The sequence below is a fragment of the Centroberyx affinis genome, unplaced genomic scaffold (genome assembly GCF_046629955.1).
Source record: "Centroberyx affinis isolate AG114_WGS23_722 - 3 ecotype Tasmania unplaced genomic scaffold, CSIRO-AGI_Caff_v1 ptg000642l_1, whole genome shotgun sequence".
NCBI classification, from domain to species: domain Eukaryota; kingdom Metazoa; phylum Chordata; class Actinopteri; order Beryciformes; family Berycidae; genus Centroberyx; species Centroberyx affinis.
In genome coordinates, this window is record NW_027279268.1 from 254,314 (window position 1) to 275,799 (window position 21,486).

Here is a 21,486-nt window from a genome sequence, read left to right on the forward strand (position 1 = left end):
TTAATAGTTGACAACTAATCGATTGATCGATTAAGCGTTGCAGCTCTAATGGTTATTATGCCTGCTTGTCCAAGTCTTGATTTCTTTGAAGCATACAAGCCATACTATAATGGGACGTAGAACATTAAATTAAATTGTTTTTTTATTTTTATTTTTCAGATGTTTCTTTGGTCTGAGTGTCAAAACCCAGGTGAAACCGAAATGCATGGTTGGGTTTTCTGGTGTTTAATGCACAATTATTAGCAAAATGCAGCCATCACAAATACTACTTTAGCCCCTTGCACCCTGAGTGTCCCCTTAAATTTCCTCGTAAGTAGCATCAAAGTGTATGACAATGTCGCACACATATTCTGCACCTGCTCGTTCCAATGCTTCATTGGAGCTATAGCACGCTTATACCGAGTGACATATTCAAACCCAAGGCACCATTTTTTTATGGCTGCATCATTACATCAAATGGAAAAAATGTTTGTGCACCATTTTATACACATGTCCCTGTAATTCAGCATGACATATTTGGTATCTTTGGAAACCATGGGATCTTGACTAGAATTTAAAATAAAGCTCTGTGGGTTTGAACAAAACTTGGCTGCAAAACATGATGATGCAAGAAAGATTTATGATGCAAAACATGACATTTTCAAATTTTTTGGTCAAATCACTTGAGTCTATAATAATAATAATGTTTTGTTTCATACAAAATAAAAGTCCTTTTATCATTCACAAATTGAACCCTGTTTCTGCCCTCTACTCACCAGCACCATGTGACCACAGAAGTTGAATAAACAATGTCTCCACTGATCCAACACCTAAAAAAAATAACTTCAGAGGGTATATCAGACACTATCAACCATTAGACTTCACAGCTATTAACATCCAAACCAAACGATGCATTCCAGCTTCCCCCTGTTTTTATACTCTCAGGCCAAAGAAATCTCAATATCACAGGGGAAAGAAAGAGGAATTATCCTTGAAGGGAGTCATTCACAAGACCCAGTGCATGACGAGTAACACACCAAAAGGATGCATTTATATGTCACAGTCTTTTCCCAGAATATCTAGGTTATTAAACCTATAGTGATTAGCTCCAATGAGGGGAGAGAGAGAGAGAGAGAGAGACAGAGAGACAGAGAGACGGACAGAGCATGTGACAGTGGAACTGTGGAAGCTGTAGTGGAACTAATGGGGAATTCAGAGCGAGACAGTGGTTGTCTCTGTGTTACTTTGTCAGCATGGAGAAGGGCTGTGACATATTCATCTGCCTTTACCACTGGGCTTCGTCCTCCTCCTCCTCTTTCCCTGCAATGTAAATGCAGCAAAATGGAATTTGCCCTGACTGAAACATGAAAAGCCCCCCAAAAAAATCTCTGATCTTTGCATTTCAAACTCAGAGGAATGCGATTAAGTACAATGTCTTCCGTACACCCACAATCTATACAAGGGCTTTTATTCATCCTCAGATTGTAGTGGATAATTGAATCATTATATTGATCAGCGGTTGGTGCCTGGGGTGGGGAGGGAAATGAATGGGTATCAAGAATCTGTATGCAAAGACTAGAATCCACACCTGGAAAACCTTAGCCCATATAATAGATCTGCAGAAAAACATAGAGGACTGCTTTTGAATATTCACAAGGTTTGCTGTGTTGGACTTTTAGCCTATATTTTGTGTACAGCTTTTGCAGACAGCATTAAATATATACGGAAGAGGATTAGGGCCACATGTGAAAAATGTATTTGATTTCTCGGAATTCTGACTTTAAACTCAGAACGCAATTGCATTTTTCACATGTGGCCCTAATCCTCTTCCGTAAATATGAGATGTACCCTAACGTTAGCTAAACATGGGACTTTTTTTTTTTTGGCTGTGACTGAACACATTTAAAGCTTAAAACGCTATGACCATAGCAGGGCAACCTAAGGCTATGAGCAAAGAATGCAAACTAGATATGTATTATAAATCAGTGCACATTAAGGAAAAGCTGTCGAACAAGTTGGATTATTTAAACTCTGAAAAGATACACACCCCTGTCTGTCTGTCTGTCTGTCTGTCTGTCTGTCCGGCGTGTTCCCACCACCAATCCAAGTTGCGGGAAGTCGTCATGCCGCTAATATCCGTCACCAGGCATCCAGGAAGTCAGCACCAAACCACCAAACCAAAAGTAGTGAAATCAGCAGCGTCAAGCTAGCGAGAATAAGACCAGAAGTTAGGCGAAGATTTGCCTTCATAATAAAAGCGTCAAATTTGTCAGTTTTTAATTAATGAAATAATGCAAAGAATGTAGCCTACAGAACAGCAAAAATTCGCAGTCAAATTTTTACATCAAATATGGAGCAAAGCTACAGTTGTAAAATGTCAAAGAAGTAGACATATTTCTTGAAGGCTACTTTCTTTTTGTGTATTTTCGACAACCATAGGCTATATGTAGCTATATGGCATGCATAGGGCATGTCACTGGTGACTACTGGCTATTTGACAACGGATACTGGAGGCCCCATTTTATAGCCTTTAGGAACAATTGCGCAAATTCAATGGGTTCAAATTTACCATTTCAGGGAAATAGATAGGCTACCCTTATAAGTTGTCTGGTATGTCTGTGACTTCATTTCGTTAATAATTTTTGTATATATGACATGTATGGCCTAGCCTACATGCTGTGAAAACGACATTTTCACAGACCGTCAATATGGCTTTTATTTTGAAGTTTCTGGCCGGAAGCTCTAATTTCCATTCGGGCTAGCTTGACAGTGACAGCAGACAAGTGGAAGCGAAACAGTTCAGCAGAGCAGAAGTGTTTCTCTCATCGACTGCAGGCAAACTGTCACACTTGGTAGCAATGTCAGTATGTTGTGTTTCTTCTTGACGGCGGAGAGGCAGCGTTTTCACGATGGTGGTCTCCGCAGCACGGGTTTTTTTATGATGGCTATAAGGTGAAAACTTGAGGAGCAAACTTTGAACGAGGAGCTGGAGTTTTTCTCACAGGTCTAACTTCCCCCGTTTTCATTAAAACTCAGCAGTACCATGGCGTGCGGTAAATCTGTCCTGGTCTGGGCATTTGCTTTTAGTTTATGCCTCGGAGTGTCCCAGTGTTACTATACTATTCCGCTCAAAATATACCCAGGGAAGTTCAATTCCTCCTCGGATCTGGATTTGACTCGTCTTCAGCGAATACAAACCTCTGGTGGGAACGTGCTCTCCTTGGCCTCTGATCCAGCTGGTATAGTGAACTTTTTGGACATGGTCAATAACTTGCAAGGTGACTCTGGAAGAGGCTACTACATGGAAATGTCCATTGGTACTCCTGGTCAAAAGGTACAGTAAACATACGTGCTATTGTTGTGTGTGTCAGTTGTTTTAGTTTCAGTAGCAGCTGTAGAGGTAGTTCAGTTATAAGAGGACAGGATACATACAGGAATATCTCAAAATAATTAATCAGTCTTATGTTCTTTTTTGTTTTGGTATTGGCTTTAGGCTCAACCATCATGTCTTTTGAGCTGAATGCATTTTAATGAATCTGTTCTTTTTCCTTCTATTTGGACTCAGTGTCATGTGTTGTATTCAGTCAAATTTACAAGACAAGTTTACTGTGTCTGGTGTGTGAAGAGGGGCCGGTCCATCCAGCATGTGATCCAGGGATGGGGACTGAGAGTGGGCTGGGGGTGTTTGTTCCCCCCCCAGGGTGTAGACTGAGACGCCAGGCAATGTGTGCATTGTTGGATAGGCAATAAGGTGTGAAATATTTGAACTACTTAATGACTGTTTGATGTATCTTCCCAGGCATCTACATGACCCCGCTAGTAGCAGAAACATAACTTGGAGGGGAGGATATTAAAAAAAATCATCTATTTTTGCCCAGGCCAGGGACCGTCAGACAGGATAGACTAGAGCAGGGTGAGGCTGCAGGGTGAGGCTGCGGGGTGCAGCAGCTGGCTCAGGCCGCCTGGCCTCGGGGTCTGTAGGTAGACTAAACCCCCACTCACATGCGCTCACATGATGCTGCCTGTGAGCACCACTGTTTCTTACCAGGCAGCTGACAAGGATTATGAGGCACCCAAGGAGCAAAGAGCAGCTCCAGAGTTGTACGAAATAGCACAAGCCGTAGTTCAGACTGCATATTTTCTGCTTGACTTCAGTTGGTTACGTGGAAAGATGCTTATTTAAGCGAATCTGATCATTTTATACTGCCGGTTATGTAAAAAGCCTAACAAGAACATATTAATGATTAAAAAGGACTAAATGGGCCCAAAGGGGTTGGTTTCCTCTCCATTAAAAATAAATGAAGCTGTAGTAAGTATTTACTAGTAAGTCGGCTATGCTAAACCATCATGTTTCAGGTAGGTGTTGTATTTGAATGAAGCTTTAAATGAACTAATTAGTAACTTGACCTGCTGTTCTTGGGCTTCTCAAGTTGAAAGGATCAGAGCTTTTAAGACTCTTATGTGGCACAGCTCAGTTTCCCAGGCTCACAGAGGCTTATCAGTCCTGTTTCTGCCATGTCACTGCCAGTGTCTACCTGTAAGAGGGAAGTGTAACAGTATCACATTAACACTTACTTGCCAGTATACAGTCCTGGATCTGCCCTGGATCTGCATTCATGAAAGGCGCTCCCACACAAATTATGTGCTTACAGCCAAATCCAAAGTTGTGATTTATGAAAAGATGTTGCAATCTATGCTTACGTGGATCATCTCCAATTTTCTGTCATATATCAAAAGGTGGGCTAATCTACAGAATTAACTAAGGTATGAATGCTATAGATATCAGAAGTGCAGAGACACCATATCATCAGATTTCTCCATTATCCACTATAACAGGAATGGCTGGACTTAGGCTATGGTATAGTAGCGGTAGAGAACAAAGGATGAATAGAGGAAATGGTGTAATCCTGAATATAACTTCTACACAGCAGGGTTTCTCTTAATTCATTCCTGTATACTTTGCATAGGTACAGCAAAACCTTGAGATTAGTTAACCATGCCAGCAGAGCTCAGTTCACTTTGGCTCAAATTGGTTTGGCAGTGTGAAAATGCCCTATAACTCAATACAATTGAGTTATATTCTCAATATTATTATAACTAAATGATGATGTGATTACCAGGCCTTGGTGTTAAATGAGGCACTATTCAAATGAGCCACTAATTGCCACATCTGTTAGCATGTGGCACAGCTAGGCTGAGGTGTCAGCTGGAGAACCTCACATCTGCTAATTGGTACAAACAGGTAGCAGATGCACGCTGCCGCCACGGAGCCACTGCCAATTAGGCAGGGAAAGCTCAACTGCAGGCGACTGCAGGCTGCCTTAGCAACGGGGGAAGAGATTTGCCCGAGGCTCAGCAGCCAAGCTATGGGAGGATAGTGCGACTAGCAAAGATAGGAGGTATGGGGATAAGGAAATGCCCTTGGTTTCCCCCTCACCAGTAGGCTCCAGTGTTTTCCAACCTGGCTGGTTTGGCCGGTTCTGGCTCAATATGAGTGGAGTGATGCCATCTGCGAGGTGGCAGCGGGGTTTTAGATGGCATGATCATGCTGACGGGACCGGGGCCAACCCAATGAGGAGGAACTGATAAGCCTGACTCCCACGGAGGGGCCAACAGGGGCTTCCCAGGCCCGGCTGAACAAGTCTATAACACAGATTTGGTAATGACCAGATTGTTTCATAATGACTCCATGTCCACCTAAGTGTGACAATGGGATGTTGGCTACCAGATATTATTTACTATACTTGCTGTTTCTGAGTAAAAAGGACAGGATAACGATGAGCAAGGCATAATTGGACCTGCTGTGTGTAGGCTGAAGGGCTAAGTTGAGCAACACTTTGAGGAAGTAGATTGCTTCTTGTTTTGTTTCTGTGGACTGGCTTGTTTGGCCGCTGTGTTTTCTCATAAGTCTCTGCCTCATTCTTGTACGTGTTTAATACTTCCTGCTGGTCTGGTCTTTCTAAAACGGGCCGCCACAGAAGAATGAGGAGTGTTTGGTGTAGCTTTACTGTCTCCACTTGACGTGGTTTAGCATGTTGAATTCATTCAGTTCAGTCACTGAAGTCATGAATGGGCCTATGTCATTTCTTTGAATGTGTCAGCCATTTCCGATGATACCCTTCTGTCAAACCGAAACAAATATCCAGATAATCAATTTTTTCCGGCAGACACAGGAAATGGGAAGATGTGAGAACACCAGAACCACTGTTTGATGCTTTACTTCATTTGTCCAGTATTAAACAACGAGCCGCAGTGCCCCAAGAGCCAGTTAATCGTCCCTAATACAATTTAAAGCTGCACTGGAGTGGTAAATAAACTCCTTTGTTGTTGAGTTATTAGGAATCTGTGGAGCATTAGGTTTATGACCCCCTTAATGGTGAGGAATGCTTGCTAAAGAGAGCTGATGTGGTCACTGGTCAGTAGCAGAGGTGACAGAAGTCTGTGAGCTCATTAGTTCCTGCTCGTTGACTTGATGCCTGGGAGACAACATTATCTCAACCACTGTTAGCTCACGCTCTCGGTCCCTAACATGCACATGACACATTCCAGGGTGGGAGGACAGGACATACGCTCCTGATTCGAGTAAAATAGCTAAAGGTTATCACGTTTGACCCATAAAATATAAGCCTCTCATTAATTATGAAGTAATTAAGTAAAGTGGATAGTGATTTTTGCTCACTGGCAAAGATCCTTATGCCCAAAGATCATCTGTGTAATACATTTGTTTGATATTGGAATCTTTAGCAATTAAAATTTCCATCGATTTATTTCTCTTTCTTATGTTTTTTCTTTGTGCTAGTCTGATCATCTTCTGTTTATTTTCTCATGAATGAATATTTCTATCTCCTTATTTATCTTAGTTTTATGCCTTCCTGTAAAGCTCTGTAAAGAAGTTCCTTGTTCTTATTCTTGTTCTTCTTTTTATTATTATTATTATTATTATTAGCGGAAACAGAAAAACTATAATCTCTTAGTTGCATTTAAAAGCTGTAAATCTACTCTTAATGTATCACACTGTGCTTGTACAACTGTCATTTTTTCCTGTGTGACGCAGTTAGGGCGGGGTTGGCTTCAATCAGATAACTGTTTAATGGCTGATAAAGCAAACATTGCCTTCTGTTTTTCAGCTGAACATCCTGGTGGATACAGGCAGCAGCAACTTTGCCGTGGCTGCGGCACCACACCCATTCATCACTCACTACTTCAACACTGAACTGTGAGTGGCTTAAACGCTTTGTGTCATACGGTGTGCCAACTATTGGAAACACCTTCTCGATATCGAGTTGCACAGCCTTGTCTCAGTTGTCTCAAGGCATAAATGTCCTATTTTTAACCTCTCTCCTCCCCTGAATCCGCAGTCTCTCATGACTGAAGTAATGATAAGAGGTGAATGAGTCGGGGATTATAGCTTTCACTTTGGTTCAGTCAGTCTGTATCATGGAAAGAACAAGATGTTCGTACAATCAGACCCTGATTTACTGAAGCCTTTCATAAGTGCAAAAACATCTAGCATGTGCAAAGCCAATGATATAACACCTGATTGGTCAGGCAAATTATTTTGCACCTATCACAAGTTTTAGTGTTGACTTTGAACATTGCAAAGGTTTTTGTACCCACTAAAGGTTTTAGTAAATCTGGGCCTCAGTGTATTTTTTTTTTTTTTATGTAATCTAAATCTCTAGAGTAACCAAATATCCAGAGGCCAAGACTTAATATGGAAATGAATATGATTCATGAAATCTTTTCTATATATTTAACTTTCATGTATAGGCATAAAAAGTTTCCCTTTTGTTTTAAAGTGATCAATCTGTCCTTTCTGAGTTTAACCCTTTTCTTCAATACACTCCTGAGTAATGCTAATTATCTTTCTCATCTAACCACTGAAGGCCTTTGTATCTATTTACAATGTGTCAAAATCCTTTGCCAGTGTTAACTTGGCTTCTGCCCCCTTGTTTAGCTCCAGTACCTACCAGTCAGCTGGCCGGACCGTGGCTGTCAGGTACACCCAGGGCAACTGGGAGGGAGAGCTGGGCATCGACCGCGTCTCCATCCCCAACGGCCCTAATGGGACCATCACCATCAACATAGCTGCCATCCTGTCATCCGAAGGCTTCTTCCTTCCTGGGGTCAACTGGCAGGGCATCCTGGGACTGGCCTATCCCATCTTGGCACGGGTAAGACAGATGCTCTTATCCAGCCAGTGTATACTCCACTTTATTTTCTGAGTTTTTGCATTCATCAGTGTGAAATATTACAAGATAGGTTGATAATTTTTTGCTGCAAACAGAGAGGAGCACTGGCTATTATTATTATTTTATTTTTTTATATACTGTACATTATTACATTACATTATTTATCAAACATTTTGAATACAAAACATGCAAGAAACAGACAAATAAGAGTGAAAATAAAGAAAAAGAAAGAAAAAATATGACTGTCTTGTGAGCAGAGAATGACAGCTTAACAAGCACTGCTGCATAACTTTCCCTACTATGTCACATCTCTTTTACAGCACTGAGATCACATGTGTGTGTATGGATGTGTGTGTATGGATATTCCAGATGAACAGAGAACCAGGGAAATTTGCCTTTAGCATTCATGATTTATGTTCACAATCCATGACGAATAATAATCATAAAGAAGCCGTGGGTGTGCTCCTTAGGTTTTTGAAAGTTTGAGCTGTTATATTTGCTGTGATAGTTGTAATTTGTTTTCTGTTTATTTTAGATTGTTTCATACGTTATTTTCTCCTAGAGTATTTTTCATTTATTGACACAGATAAAAGGAAACATGAAGAAATGAGGATGAGATTTCCCTGTTTAAATAAAGTTGTCAACACAAAGGAAGGTCGGGCGTGGAGCCACTGAATATTATCCAACAAACTCAAAAGTATTGCCCAACACAGTGTACTAATTTTTCTCCATTAGAGAGATCTAAAATTCTTCAGTGTGGAAAAGGCACATTCTCAAAGTGCTTTGCATTGGATTTTAGTATTGTTGAAATTCTCTAATTTGAATACCCAGTCTTAGTGGAGCTTTCTAAGTGTGAATTAAGAAGCACAAAATCAAGCTGCCTTGCCCAATATTCAATATGAGTATACGTGCCGGCACTCCCCAGCAGAAATGTGTGGTGGTGATTGGGCAAGAATGACCTCAACTTCACCAACACAGTAAATTCTTTCATTCTGTGCTGATTACAAGAATCATGGAGATCAAAAGGCAGATATGCTCACACTGACCACTTTGTGCTGCCAGTGTCTCACTTGGTGATCAGGTTCAAGTTGCCGCAGGCCTGTTTGTCATGCATGACATGAATACTGACATAAAAAAACTGAGGTCAAGAGGATAGAGAGCATCATTTAGTCAAGGGGAACACTCCTTCTCCGTTACTCTTTCTTTTACCTACACACACAAACACACACACGCAGTCATGGGTGTCAGACTATTCAGTCTGTGTTGAAACATCGGCAAAAAAAAACATTTTTCTATCTCACTCACTCTCTTCCTCACACTTACACCCACGCTGTCTTCTTTTAGGACTCAAAGAGGTTTGTTTACCATTTACTTTTTTCTCTATTATTGATTTCTGTTGCATTTCTGTTGCAACATTAGAAAACAAAACAAAAAGAAAAACCATAATCCTTTCTGAAGTTCCAGTGGATCTTTGTAAACATGCTCTAAGTGAGTCTGTGTAAAACGGCCTGAACACCAACAGTATCAGTAACAGTTCCAGTGGCCTGGCAGCAGTTACTTTGAACGTCCTGAAAGTTTTAAGTGTAACTCTGTCAAGCTCCGCGGGCAGACAGAAACAGATTAAAGGTGTGATGCTGTTTTAAGGTTCTGCAGGAAAGCAACTTTTACTTTTTATTCATGAACATTTTTCACATTATAAGGACAGCAAGCAAAAAGCAAACAAGAAACAAAAAATAAAAAAGCAAACAAATATGAGGTCATGGGGTGATCAGTAAATCAAGGCAAATTAGCCTAATTTAAAATAAAATATTGCACATGATACATACAATAATTATGAAAGATCTATCTCATTGGCTAAATAAACACACCATTTTTCCCACCATTTTTCTCCCACTTATTTTTGGAGTCGTATGGAGTAAGTCATCTGTTCTAGAAGATGTAAGTGTTTAACAATATTGACAAAGAGGACAGCAGTAGGGCAGTTTTTCTGAAGCCAATATTATGTAATGGCCTTTTTACTTGCTACCAGCAAGATCTTTAGGAGATAGGTATCATCTGTCCAAGATAGAGGGATGTGAATGTTGTACTGATACTAAAACCCAGGGTTTTTGAGATGATTGTTGCTACTTCCTTCCAAAAAGTCTGAATAGAGGGACAGGACCAGAAAACATGAGCATGATCAACCATGATTTCTCCACATTCCCTCCAGCAGCATAGCTGAGTGCCAGTTTGTTTAGACTTCTGTTTAGGAGTGATAAAAAAGTGAATAATTTTTTTCCAACAGAAGTCTCTCCAGGTCCAGGAGTTGGTGGAGGACGACTGTGTTTCCCAGGCATTCACATAGTTTTCACATAGTCTGTAGTGTCCTTATTCAGTGATGTGATGCCATTGTATAACTTGCTTATAAGACCTTTATTGCTTTATTGAGTTATAAGCATCAATAAATATATGAATAACAATTGGTGGCTCTCTTGGATTAGAACCTTTTACAAAAATAATAACAAAGCTGTAAATACCTGTAAAAGTCCTGCCCACTCAACCCATATGTCTGACATAGATTATCAAAACTATTAAGCTCTCATTTTTTTACAATCTTGCATATGGAAGTGATACCAGAATAGACCCATTGTCTATATCAGCAATCTTGCGATGCTGCTGTAAAGTCAGGGTCATTTGCCGGCCATCTAAGCAATTAACCTCTCTTTGGAGTTGGAAACGTTTAACCACTTCCACCCATACTTTCACTCACCGTCTGTAATATTTCCTTCTCCCTGCCAACACAGCCAAGCAATGACTGTATTGGTGTATCTATTAAGATAACTCCATAGTCTTCCATTTGGCTACATAAGATGGGTTACACCAATATACAAGAGGTCTCAACTGAGCTGATAGATAATAATCCCTTAAAGATGGGAGGGCCATGCCCCCCCTCTCCTCCGGCAGCTGAAGGGTAGAGAATTTCACCCTTGGTCTCTTTTTATCCCAAATGAATCGTGAAATATGCTTATTGCATTCTCTAAATTGTTTCTGAGGGATTTCTACTGGAAGTGATGGGAAAAGATATAATAATCTGGGAAGAATGTTCATTTTAACTGATCTGATTCTGCTGCCAAAGTCGAGAGGAGCAAGCCCCACCCATTGAGGTCATCATATATGTTTTTGTTAATGCAGTTGTAGTTAATATCAAATAACTGTGACAGATCTTTGGGCAAACCTACTCCCAGGTACTTGATATGGGATGAGTGCCAGTTGAAATTATACTTTGCAGTGAATTCTTGTGTGGGAGTGTAATTAAATGTTATAACCTGGGTTTTGTGTATGTTAAGGACATACCCTGAATATACCCCATATGTTTCCAGCATTTTCATTAGTAGACGCAGGCCTGAACCTGGGTCCATGATTGTGACCAGTACATCATCTGCGTACAAACTTACTTTATACTCCACTGCTCCTATAGATATACCCTTTAATTCTGTCTCCTAGATATACCCTTTAATTCTGAGTTAGAAAGGCTACCATTATTAACCTTTATTCTTGCAGTAGGAGAAGAATAAAGTGCTTGAATACAACGTATACAATCTTCACTAAAGCCGAATCTGTTCATAAATAAATAGAGAAATTCCCACCCAACCGAGTCAAAAGCTTTTTCAGCATCTAAACTGAGAACAATAGAGCTAACCTTTTCCTTATTAATCAGCTCAATAATATGTAGGGCTCTCCTTATATTGTCTTGAGTTTGTCTGTTTTTTATGAATCCTGGTTGGTAGGCAAAGGCATTACAGTTTCCATCCTCTTTGTTAAGATGGCGGCGTACAGTTTATAGTCTGTGTTTAAGACACTGATAGGTCTATATCCTTTACAGTCCATCCTGTCCTTTCCTTCCTTGGGGATAACTGATATAAAGGCCTCCCTCCAGGAGGGGGGGGGGGGGGGGGGGGGGGGAGCCTTCTTTTAAAATGTAATTAAAACAAGTCTCCAGTAAATGGAGCAGGTGTTCTCTCATGGATTTGTACCATTCTGGGGGGAACCCATCAGTACCAGATGACTTGTTAGTGTTCAGGCTTGAAATAGATTTATCTATTTCCTCCATTGTTATTGGTGAGACAAGTTTATCATTAATTTCTTTACCAAGCGTAGGGAGGTCTAAGGAATTCAGAAATTCAACAATTGTGTGTCTATTAACCTGATCTGACTGGGAATATAAAGATGAGTAGTATGTTTCAAATGCTTTTTGTATATGTCCATCCAGACTGCTAGTAGTCTTATTTATTACACAGTCTCTAATCTTATAAATGGTGTTTTCTGCTTGTTGTTTTCTGAGCCTTCAAACTAGCAATTTTGCCGCTTTGGGGCCTGCCTCATAATATCTTTGCTTCATAAACCTTATGTTTTTCTCAACTTCCTCATTTAGTATTTTATCTATTTCCTGCTTGGCACTTCTAATTTGGTGTATAATAGAGGGCTCTTTATTAACAATATGCGCTTGTCCTAGACACAGTATCACTTTTGACAACAAAAGTATCACACATCTTTTCTCAAATATCAGTTCTACAGGCAACGAGTGTGTCTCTAGTCTCCTCCTAACCCTCTAAGCCTGGTAAACTTGTGTTTGATGGAAAAAAAAATCTCCCTTGCTATTACTTCTTCAAGATGTCTCTACTAGATGTGGTTAATGTTGGGACACAGGGATATTTTAAGAGTATCCATTCCAAAATTTGATAGACGGCATTTGAAATAACTGATGCCTACTCTACTCTAGTTATATTCATTTTAAGCCATTTATTCATACAGTTGTTATGTTTTTGAGGATACATACAACCATCTGTGTTTTTTAAATATTGACTGAAGCAGTTGTTTAACAAATTTCCCCTCGGGGATCAACAAAGTATTTCTGATTCTGATTCTGATTAATTCATTAGTTTAAATCATTTTGGAGTGAAATCCTTAATTTGTTTCATCAGCTGATCGCTGTTACTTGACCCTTACGCTATTGGTTGCTTGTATTGTTTGCCGATCATAATGTTTGCATGACAGCTAAAAGCCTAAAACGTGAATGTAAAATGTTTCAATGCTTCAGGCCTAAACAGACAAACATGAGTTAACGTGTACATGTCTCCTCTTATCTCTGGATCAGCCTGACTCATCAGTGGAGCCATTCTTCAACTCCATGGTGCGGCAGATGGGGATCCCTGACGTCTTCTCCCTCCAGATGTGTGGTGCTGGACTCTCAGCCAGCAGCACAGCTGACCCCTTGGGTGGCAGTCTTGTGAGTAGTCAAGAGGGGGCTGCCTTGGGAGGAGTCTGATAAAATGAATGGAGCGATGAGATTTTGAAGTTTGCTCAAAGACAAAGAGGAGTTTTTTCAGTCAGTAGTGAGGCAATTCACAGTGGTCAGGTTCTGTAAGGGGCTAAATAGAGTCTTTGGATCCTTGTCAACTTGACTTCCTAGTTGCATAAGTCTTTTGGATATTACAAACACATTTTGTCTGATCTTTGTATGCCATGATAGTGTCTGATACTGTATTGTGTTATGGTGGCATCTGTGTGTATGTCTGTGTCAACACAATAACTCAAGAACAAAACATAATAGAAACTTCATACTTACACCTCAGGTTCCCCCTGTACATCAGGTGATCTGACTAGATTTTGGAGCACCTTGCTCCATAAAAACCCATATTAATGAGGAGAATTTGATTTTCTTGAACCTACTATAACTCCTTAATGCTTTAAGATACAGAGTTTATATTAATACTGCCCATGTGTTACGTGAAGACACATATTTTGACATAGAAATATTTGCTAATCAATACATTAATTAATGAACTGGTTATGTTCAATATATCATGGTGATTATGGTGGGACATTAGGCAGCTCAAGTGCCTCTTGTTGTGATGCATGTGTATAGTGAAAAGAAAAATTACATTTGTGGTATCAGTAATGCACCATACACTACTACATTCACACACACAGCAGGCTGGGTCTTGGCAGAGCGCTGTTTTTACTCCGACTCAGTAAACCCGTCACGGGTGGATGAGACAGAGCAGCTCGGTGCATTTTAGAAGCACAATAGCTAGCAGCCTCCTTGTCTCCTAATGTGTTTCCCCATTGGAGGCCCAATCTAGTTAACATGTAGCTAATTAAGCTAAGATAGCATCCTGCTGAGAGCAGGTCTGTCACTGCTGAACGGCTCGCTGCGTCCCCATCATGTGACCCATTGATAGAGACAGATGGATGAGATGGCAGGGTGCTGTTTGGGTGCTGGTGTGTGTGTGAGTGTGTACTCTGCTGTGCTGTGCCAGAATGTGCAGGGATAAACCTTTGCCAAAGTATACCCCTGTTGGATTTTCAGAGTGCTGTTGTTTTCAGAGTTGACTCAGAAGTGAGTGAAGGAGTTTTTTTGTTCCTTCCTTAGATCATGGGAGGGGCTGAACCAACTCTGTATCGGGGGTCGATGTGGTACACCCCCTTAAAAGAGGAATGGTACTACCAAGTGGAAGTTTTGAAGCTGGAGGTTGGCGACCAGAATCTGAACCTGGACTGCAGAGAGGTAGACTCCAAACTCTGTTTTTTTTTTCTTTGTTGTTCTGAAACTGGGTATTCAAGTTTGAACACCACCATAATTGTGTGCATGTCACTAAATTATATTTCTAAATCCTAATTTGAATACCTCATCTAGGTGTTTAATTCTGTCCAACTGACACTAAACTTTATATTGTTGTACATTGTTGTACTATGTTGACTGCAACTTTTATGTTTGTCATGTTGTTGCTTTCTTCACCAGCCGTCCCTTGAACAGAGATTTTTAATGTTAATGGAAACCTTTAATTATTTTAACCTTTGCTTAGGGTAAAAACAATTTAAAAGTTCAGATTTCAGGAGCCAAAGAGCAATACTGGCCGTACACCAGAGACAGTGAACATTCTTGCTTGATGAGCCGATAGTGTGACGGTTACAACAGGGAAATAAAGCAGTGATGCAGGAACATTTGAGCCTAGGTATGGAATCCAGTTTGTCGGGTTAAGTAGGAATTTCCTCATTTTGTGTTCTTGTGATTGTTAAAGGTCTTCCATAGGAGCTTATTGAACTGAGAAAAGCCTATTTATTTCTCTCTCTCATCTTTCAGTATAACATGGATAAAGCCATAGTTGACAGTGGGACGACACTGCTGCGACTTCCCGTCAACGTCTTCAATGCGGTAGTAGAGGCCATCACACACACCTCTCTGGTACGCTGCCTTCCCTCCACAGACAGAAACATATTCACAGAAGAAACGGATACATGGGAGAATAGCCTATACACGCTATACAAGGACATGGCTTTATGAAAAGACTTGCACCTGCAAAAACATGTGACGAGAGGTTAATTTGAACGCAGAACCAACCTTTTCAATTTTCAATGCATGTCCTTCCAGAGAAACCCTGAGTAGGTCAAGTTGCAATTCTATAATGCCTTTATATGATTCTTAGTGTTTGTGAACTAAGTAGAAAAGCACACAAAGACTGTGAACACCAAAACCTGTTCTGGTGCTGTACTGGTCTCTCTGCCTCTGTCTTTGTTTGTCTGCTTCTCTGTCTCTCTCTCTCTCTTTTGACTCTGTGTCTCTTTGTCTACTTGGTCCAGATCCAGGATTTTTCTTCAGGCTTCTGGACTGGCACCAAGCTGGCTTGCTGGATGAAGGGAGAGACCCCCTGGAGGTTTTTCCCTAAGCTGTCCATCTATCTAAGGGCCACCAACACCAGCCAGTCCTTCCGCATCACCATCCTCCCTCAGGTGCCTTGATAAGTATAGACACACACACACACAAACGCGCAATCCCTGAAGAGCTCTTCCCCAAGTTCTCCATCAACCTAAGAGACACCAACGTTTGTTTGTCCTTCTAAATCGTTCAGTCTCACCCAACCTATTTGTCTGCCGTCCCGCAGCTGTACATCCAGCCGATCACAGACGTGGAGGGCACGCTAGACTGCTTCCGCTTCGGAGTGTCCTCGTCAGCGAACGGCCTGGTGATCGGCGCTACTGTCATGGAGGGCTTCTATGTGGTGTTCGACCGCGCCCAGCGGAGGGTGGGCTTCGCGCCCAGCAACTGTGCAGGTGAGGGAGCATACAGGTACCCACTGGACATCCAGGGGCTTGTGGGATACTGCTACAAAGTTCTTAATTCTCATCGTTCTGCAGCGGAGACAGGCAAATATGTAAGAGTACCGAGTTGATGTTAACAAATTGGTTCACTGTCTTTTTTTAAAAACACATCTATATAATAATCTATAAGCAGGGAATGAGTTTTGTTTTGAGGTTTGTGTTTTTCCTGCTTAGCCCTGCAGCTTGTTTATCTGTCACTAGTGTCAAAGTTCTTAAAGCAGAGTGAAGAGTCCACCCATATGTGAGTTTGTTAGGTTCTTGTATGAAATTTGACTGATAATTACACCCACATTAAGATTTTTATCAGCCATATTACAGCATTTTTATGCTGTTTATTTTGTCTAAAATGGGAGTTGCTTTTCTGGCAATTGAATTTCCCCTTGAGATATGTAGATATACTCAATCTATCTAGCAATCTATATCTAGCTTTCGCTATGTATGTAATGTCTGTTTGTGTGGGTCTCTATCAATGAGTCACAAACATCATGTGACCCATTGATAGAGACAGATGGATGAGATGGCAGGGTGATGTTTGGGTGCTGGTATACGTGTGTGTGTGTGTATGAGGTGCCAGGCTTGGTAAGTCACAATAGGAAAGAGTGAATTTCACACTCTATTCATACTCAAAACCACCTCATCACCAGAACAGATTTAATGTCAGTAAGTCATTCCAATGAAGGAAATTCGTCCTCATCCAGTTTTTACAGATTAGAAGACTATTTTGCAGTGCAGAACCAGTAGATCATTATAAAACATTTTGACGAGGAAAGAGGGTCTGCACTTAAAAAAAGCAATATTAAGCATTACTTAACATTGTTCAACTTTGAGTGAATTTGTAACAGAGGAAAATTCAGGAGTCATTGTTCACAAAGTAGCTTTGATTAATGTATTTGCTAAGTTATGGAGAAGGAAAGTATGCGATGTAGTGTTTCTGACCACAAACGCAGTTCTTGGTGAGGATCACTGACCAAACCCCCAGAGTGTCGCATTCATCATGACCTGAAAGGCAAAGCTGAACCTCAAACAGTAGTGCTGCTCTATGTTCCCGTGTGAATATGAACCTGGGCAGGGCTTGCCACATGCATCTTAAAGTACAAAGATCACCTTTGTTCCATAATAAGCAAATGGACTTGGAGCCAGTAGTAGCCTGAAGGTTAGAGACGCGGGCTTGTGACTGGAAGGTTGCCAGCTCTAATCCCTGGGCGAGCTGTGAAAATCTGGGTGGAGAAAATGGAGAGAAACTCTCTCCTTTCTCAACAACTAGTCCTCACTGAAATTTGCACGCAAACTGAGCACAGGTGAAGAAATTTTGTGGATAATTGTGGAAAGGTGATTGTCGAAAATTAGCAAGCGTAGTGGCGAGGGGGAGGTCTTGAATGTTGAAATGTTTGATTGACTGCTCATAAAACATCTCCGTCCAACTTCCACATGTGTCATCACAGAAAAAATATCCCCATGGAAGAGAAACTGATCCTCGCCATCTCCAGTTTACCCTTTCTATGATCCATCTCTCTTGGAGCACAGGGACAAATTCAAACGTGCAGCAGCATGAAGAAAGAAATGTAGGAGTGGATAGTTGGACTGGATAGAACAAAATAAATAAACACATCTTTTATGTAATTATAAGCTAAGTAGTGTTCAATCCAAATATTATTTTGGAACAGCCCATATCAGTGAATTTGTCAACACCCATTCCACGCCCACGAAGCGTCCAGTAGTGTTGTCAAGCCTGGGGAGCGTTGTCAGTGGACATTCGCTGTGAGAAAATGGCTGCATGTGAGCAGGTCCCACATGTGAATGCACATCGCTGCTTGATCGTCAGCCAATGGACATTTTAGTCTCATTATAAGCCAATGAACCTAGATGATCTTACTTGTGTAACACTGGTGAGAAATGGTTCTAGCTTTAGGCAAGGGGTTCATCCTTCTATCTATCCTAATGTTCTAGTGCTAGAAGTGTGAATCCTGAAAGCTGTGATCCCTTATTGATTTATTTCACCTATTAAAGGGAAGACGTAGATGGTGGAGAGGGGATAGATGAAAGACATTCAAGGCTCAAGACAGGGAATGCGCAATAATGCGTGCAACTCAGTATTGGGAAGATGTTTCCTGTTTTCTTGTGCACTTTGTTCATTTGTTCATATCACCATAATTATAAATAAATATAATATAAATAATTTAATGCTATTCTTTGACCAAGCAGTACAGTTCTTATACAGTAGCTCAAAAACGTGGTTCCGGAGTGACACAATAAGTACAAGTGGTGCTTTTTGGTTGGCGTATTGACATTTAAATGAACTGTTCTGTGGTAACAGGTGTGTGTTTATCAGGGTATTTTACGACGACTTCAGATGGCACTCAGCCAATCAGAACTGAGGTCCGCATCTATCTGTTTTCTGTCTCCCTGTAGTGAACGGCGGAGCGGCGCTGTCGGAGATCGCGGGACCCTTCTCGGCGGCAGATGTGGCGGCAGACTGCGCCGGCGGGGTGCTGAAGGAGCCTCTTCTCTGGGTCATCTCCTACGCCCTGATGGGGGTGTGCGCCCTGGTCCTGATCATCCTGCTGCTCCTGCTGGTCCTGCCCTGCCGACGCCGAGACCACTCGGGGGAGATCACCGACGAGTCCTCGCTGGTGCGGCACCGCATCAAGTGACTGAGCCGAAACGGACGGGCGGACGGGGCGACCGGGCAGGGGGACAGCGGGCAGAGCCGATCCACAGTGGTGGAGAATGAGGAGGGGCTCGGGCTGCACTGACCCGTGACACTTGGCTCCGAATGTCTGAGACTCTAGACTGCACTCATCAGCTTGACCCACGGAGGTAGATGTAGACGGATCAACCACCTCTTAAAGGGAAAATCCACCCTAAAACACTTTTACACTGTTAAAAAATACCTGTTATATGGATATGCACCCTGCATTTCTGGGTCCATTTTGTTGTTTGGTGGTGTATTTTTCTGATTCCTGTGGATAACTGGCCAAATGAAGACAACGCTGTAGAAGAGGAAGAGGCCCGATTTCTGCACCGACAGCAGCCTCAACAGTCCATAATGCAATGCAGCAATAAGGGGTGCAACTGACTCTTTTTCTCGACTGGAAAAACTTGCTCTTACTATCGCTATTGCTCTGTCCACCTATTTGCGCTGAATTTTCTTTCTGCTGCTGAAAGGTATTCTGGGAATTCCCTAACTGAAGTAGAAGTAGATGAGGCAGGTTGAGGGAACATGGGTACACCAAAAAAGTGAATTATAACACTTAACAAAATAACTCCTGGAATGCACTGGACATTACATGTTGATGATATATAACAGTATAAGAGTATCTGAGGGTGGAATTTTCCCTTAAGACAATCACAGGACAGCAGGTGGGAGCACAGGATGTACACCTGCGCTGTCTAACTCTAAGGAGCAATAACTAATGGTGCATTATTAAGCAATTTAAATGTCACTGATTACCTTTTGCCACCAAACTGTGCATTATTCATGTCTGAGGGTGCACAACAGATTAAAAATCACTATCAAAAACCCTCAAGTTGTGCCCTTATAGTTGATACTCTTTTACCAACAGATCTTTGTAGCTTTTTTTTAAGTGGAAGTATGAAAAACATAATGCCAATTTTGTGATAAGTGAAGGAGTGTTTCCAGTGCCTTGTTATACGTTGTTATTAACCTGCAGTCTGCCATGGAGGGGGATTAGTAGCTGTGTATATTCAAAGTAAGGGGAAACGCCTGTCAAGTAATCACTGTCAATAGGAAGAATATTAGAGGTTACACACATGTTTACAGTGCCTGTAGTGCCTTTAAGTCTCAGCTCTCTGCTCATACGTACGGATATATCAGTGGTTTGAGACTTACTCTGCTGAATTGCACTTTTTTTTTTTTAAAGTGGATCAAAAGTGTAACATAAAGACAAAGATCAATATTACTCCATCTGTGGGAGTGAAATAGTTCAGTTGTGTAGTTATGCAATTTGTTGTATTAATGTAATTTCACTAATACTGTATACATGCAATTTGATATTTAAATCTATCTGAATGTGATTGTACATTATTATTCCAAAACTTTTCTCTTTAGACACGAGTATGACACTAGATTTGTAAGAGCACATATTTATACTGTAAATTTTATGCAAATCAAAATCTAAATTAGAAGCCAAAGGATTTTGAAAATTGTCATTTAATAAATACACACAGGCTGTCTGGGTACTTGTGGAGTACAGTTAAGTTGCTAGCAATGATGACTGGCTTCTCTTTATGCCTATTAGCGTTAAAGTTGTGAATGTTTACCATGTTACTGTCTGTTGACGAAAGTGACAGCTAAATATGTAAAAGTCTACGATCTAAAAATGATGTTTTCAGGATGGGATGGAAGTGTGTACTCTGTAAGCAGATTATTCCCTGTTTTTTCCCCACTCACACCGACCTCAGCCTGTGTATCTGTAGCCAAGCTATATACAAAAAACATCACACTGCAGATGAGACTGCCGTACAATCAAACAGAAACTTGTTGTGCTGTTTCTCCTGGATATGTTTGATTATATGGCCAGACTATCAGTCCTGTGTGATATGATGAGTCTGCCAAAATTTTTAAATTGTGAAAATTAAGTTGTCTAATTTGAGGTACAATTGAATCATCCATTGTTCACTTTTTTCAAAATGTGTATTTTTCTGTGCCAAAATTGTGATTGTGCTGTAAATAAAAGAACTTAAGTGATCAAAGATTATCGCTTGTGTAAAGGGAGCAAAGCCCATGGTGAACGGTTATAGAAGACATAAATATCCTTAGAGAGTCAATGGGATGAGCTTGATAGTGGTTTATGAGTGACATCTTGTGTTGACTCATGGTACCTCCAGTTAATGGCTCATCAGACAATAATTAGTCAGAGTAACACTTTATTTGGACAGTGCAATGTTCATACTCAACTATCAGGTGACAGACAGTAGACACAAAGTGTCACTTGCCTATGTAACCCTAACCCCAAACCCAAACCTGACTATGTGTAAATATGAAGTTTCTATCATGTATTTCTAACCTCAATCCTAAGATTAGCCTGAGCCAACACACTGAACATCTATAGACTCACACAATGAGAATCAGTTGAAACTCAGTAGACTTTTCAGTGACACATAATCACTTGAGAGAAACGGCATTGTACTATCCAAATACAGTGTGACCTTTGTC

General features: G+C 40.9%; 1 protein-coding gene across 2 annotated transcripts; it reads left to right on the plus strand.

The window, feature by feature from the left end:
- The first annotated feature begins 2,777 nt into the window (after positions 1 to 2,777).
- bace2 (beta-secretase 2) lies at positions 2,778 to 21,054 on the plus strand. 2 transcript variants are annotated; one of them, XM_071518913.1, is made up of 9 exons: positions 2,778 to 3,313; positions 7,107 to 7,195; positions 7,937 to 8,153; positions 13,306 to 13,437; positions 14,584 to 14,718; positions 15,295 to 15,396; positions 15,792 to 15,941; positions 16,094 to 16,262; positions 18,720 to 21,053. In XM_071518913.1, the coding sequence occupies exons 1-9, from the start codon at positions 3,023 to 3,025 to the stop codon at positions 18,959 to 18,961; spliced, it is 1,527 nt and encodes a 508-aa protein (XP_071375014.1). In that variant the 5' UTR covers positions 2,778 to 3,022; the 3' UTR covers positions 18,962 to 21,053. The 2 variants fall into 2 exon arrangements, with proteins under 2 accessions (XP_071375014.1, XP_071375015.1); XM_071518914.1 differs by lacking the exon at positions 15,792 to 15,941 and having other exon boundaries at positions 18,720 to 21,054.
- Positions 21,055 to 21,486: the final 432 nt, after the last annotated feature.

Bases quoted from the DNA above. Each gene is read 5' to 3' on its own strand.
- bace2 (XM_071518913.1), top strand. From the start codon at position 3,023: ATGGCGTGCGGTAAATCTGTCCTGGTCTGGGCATTTGCTTTTAGTTTA. The intron at 8,154-13,305 runs GTAAGACAGATG...TCTCTGGATCAG, and splicing joins CCTATCCCATCTTGGCACGG to CCTGACTCATCAGTGGAGCC. The intron at 14,719-15,294 runs GTAGACTCCAAA...CTCATCTTTCAG, and splicing joins TGAACCTGGACTGCAGAGAG to TATAACATGGATAAAGCCAT.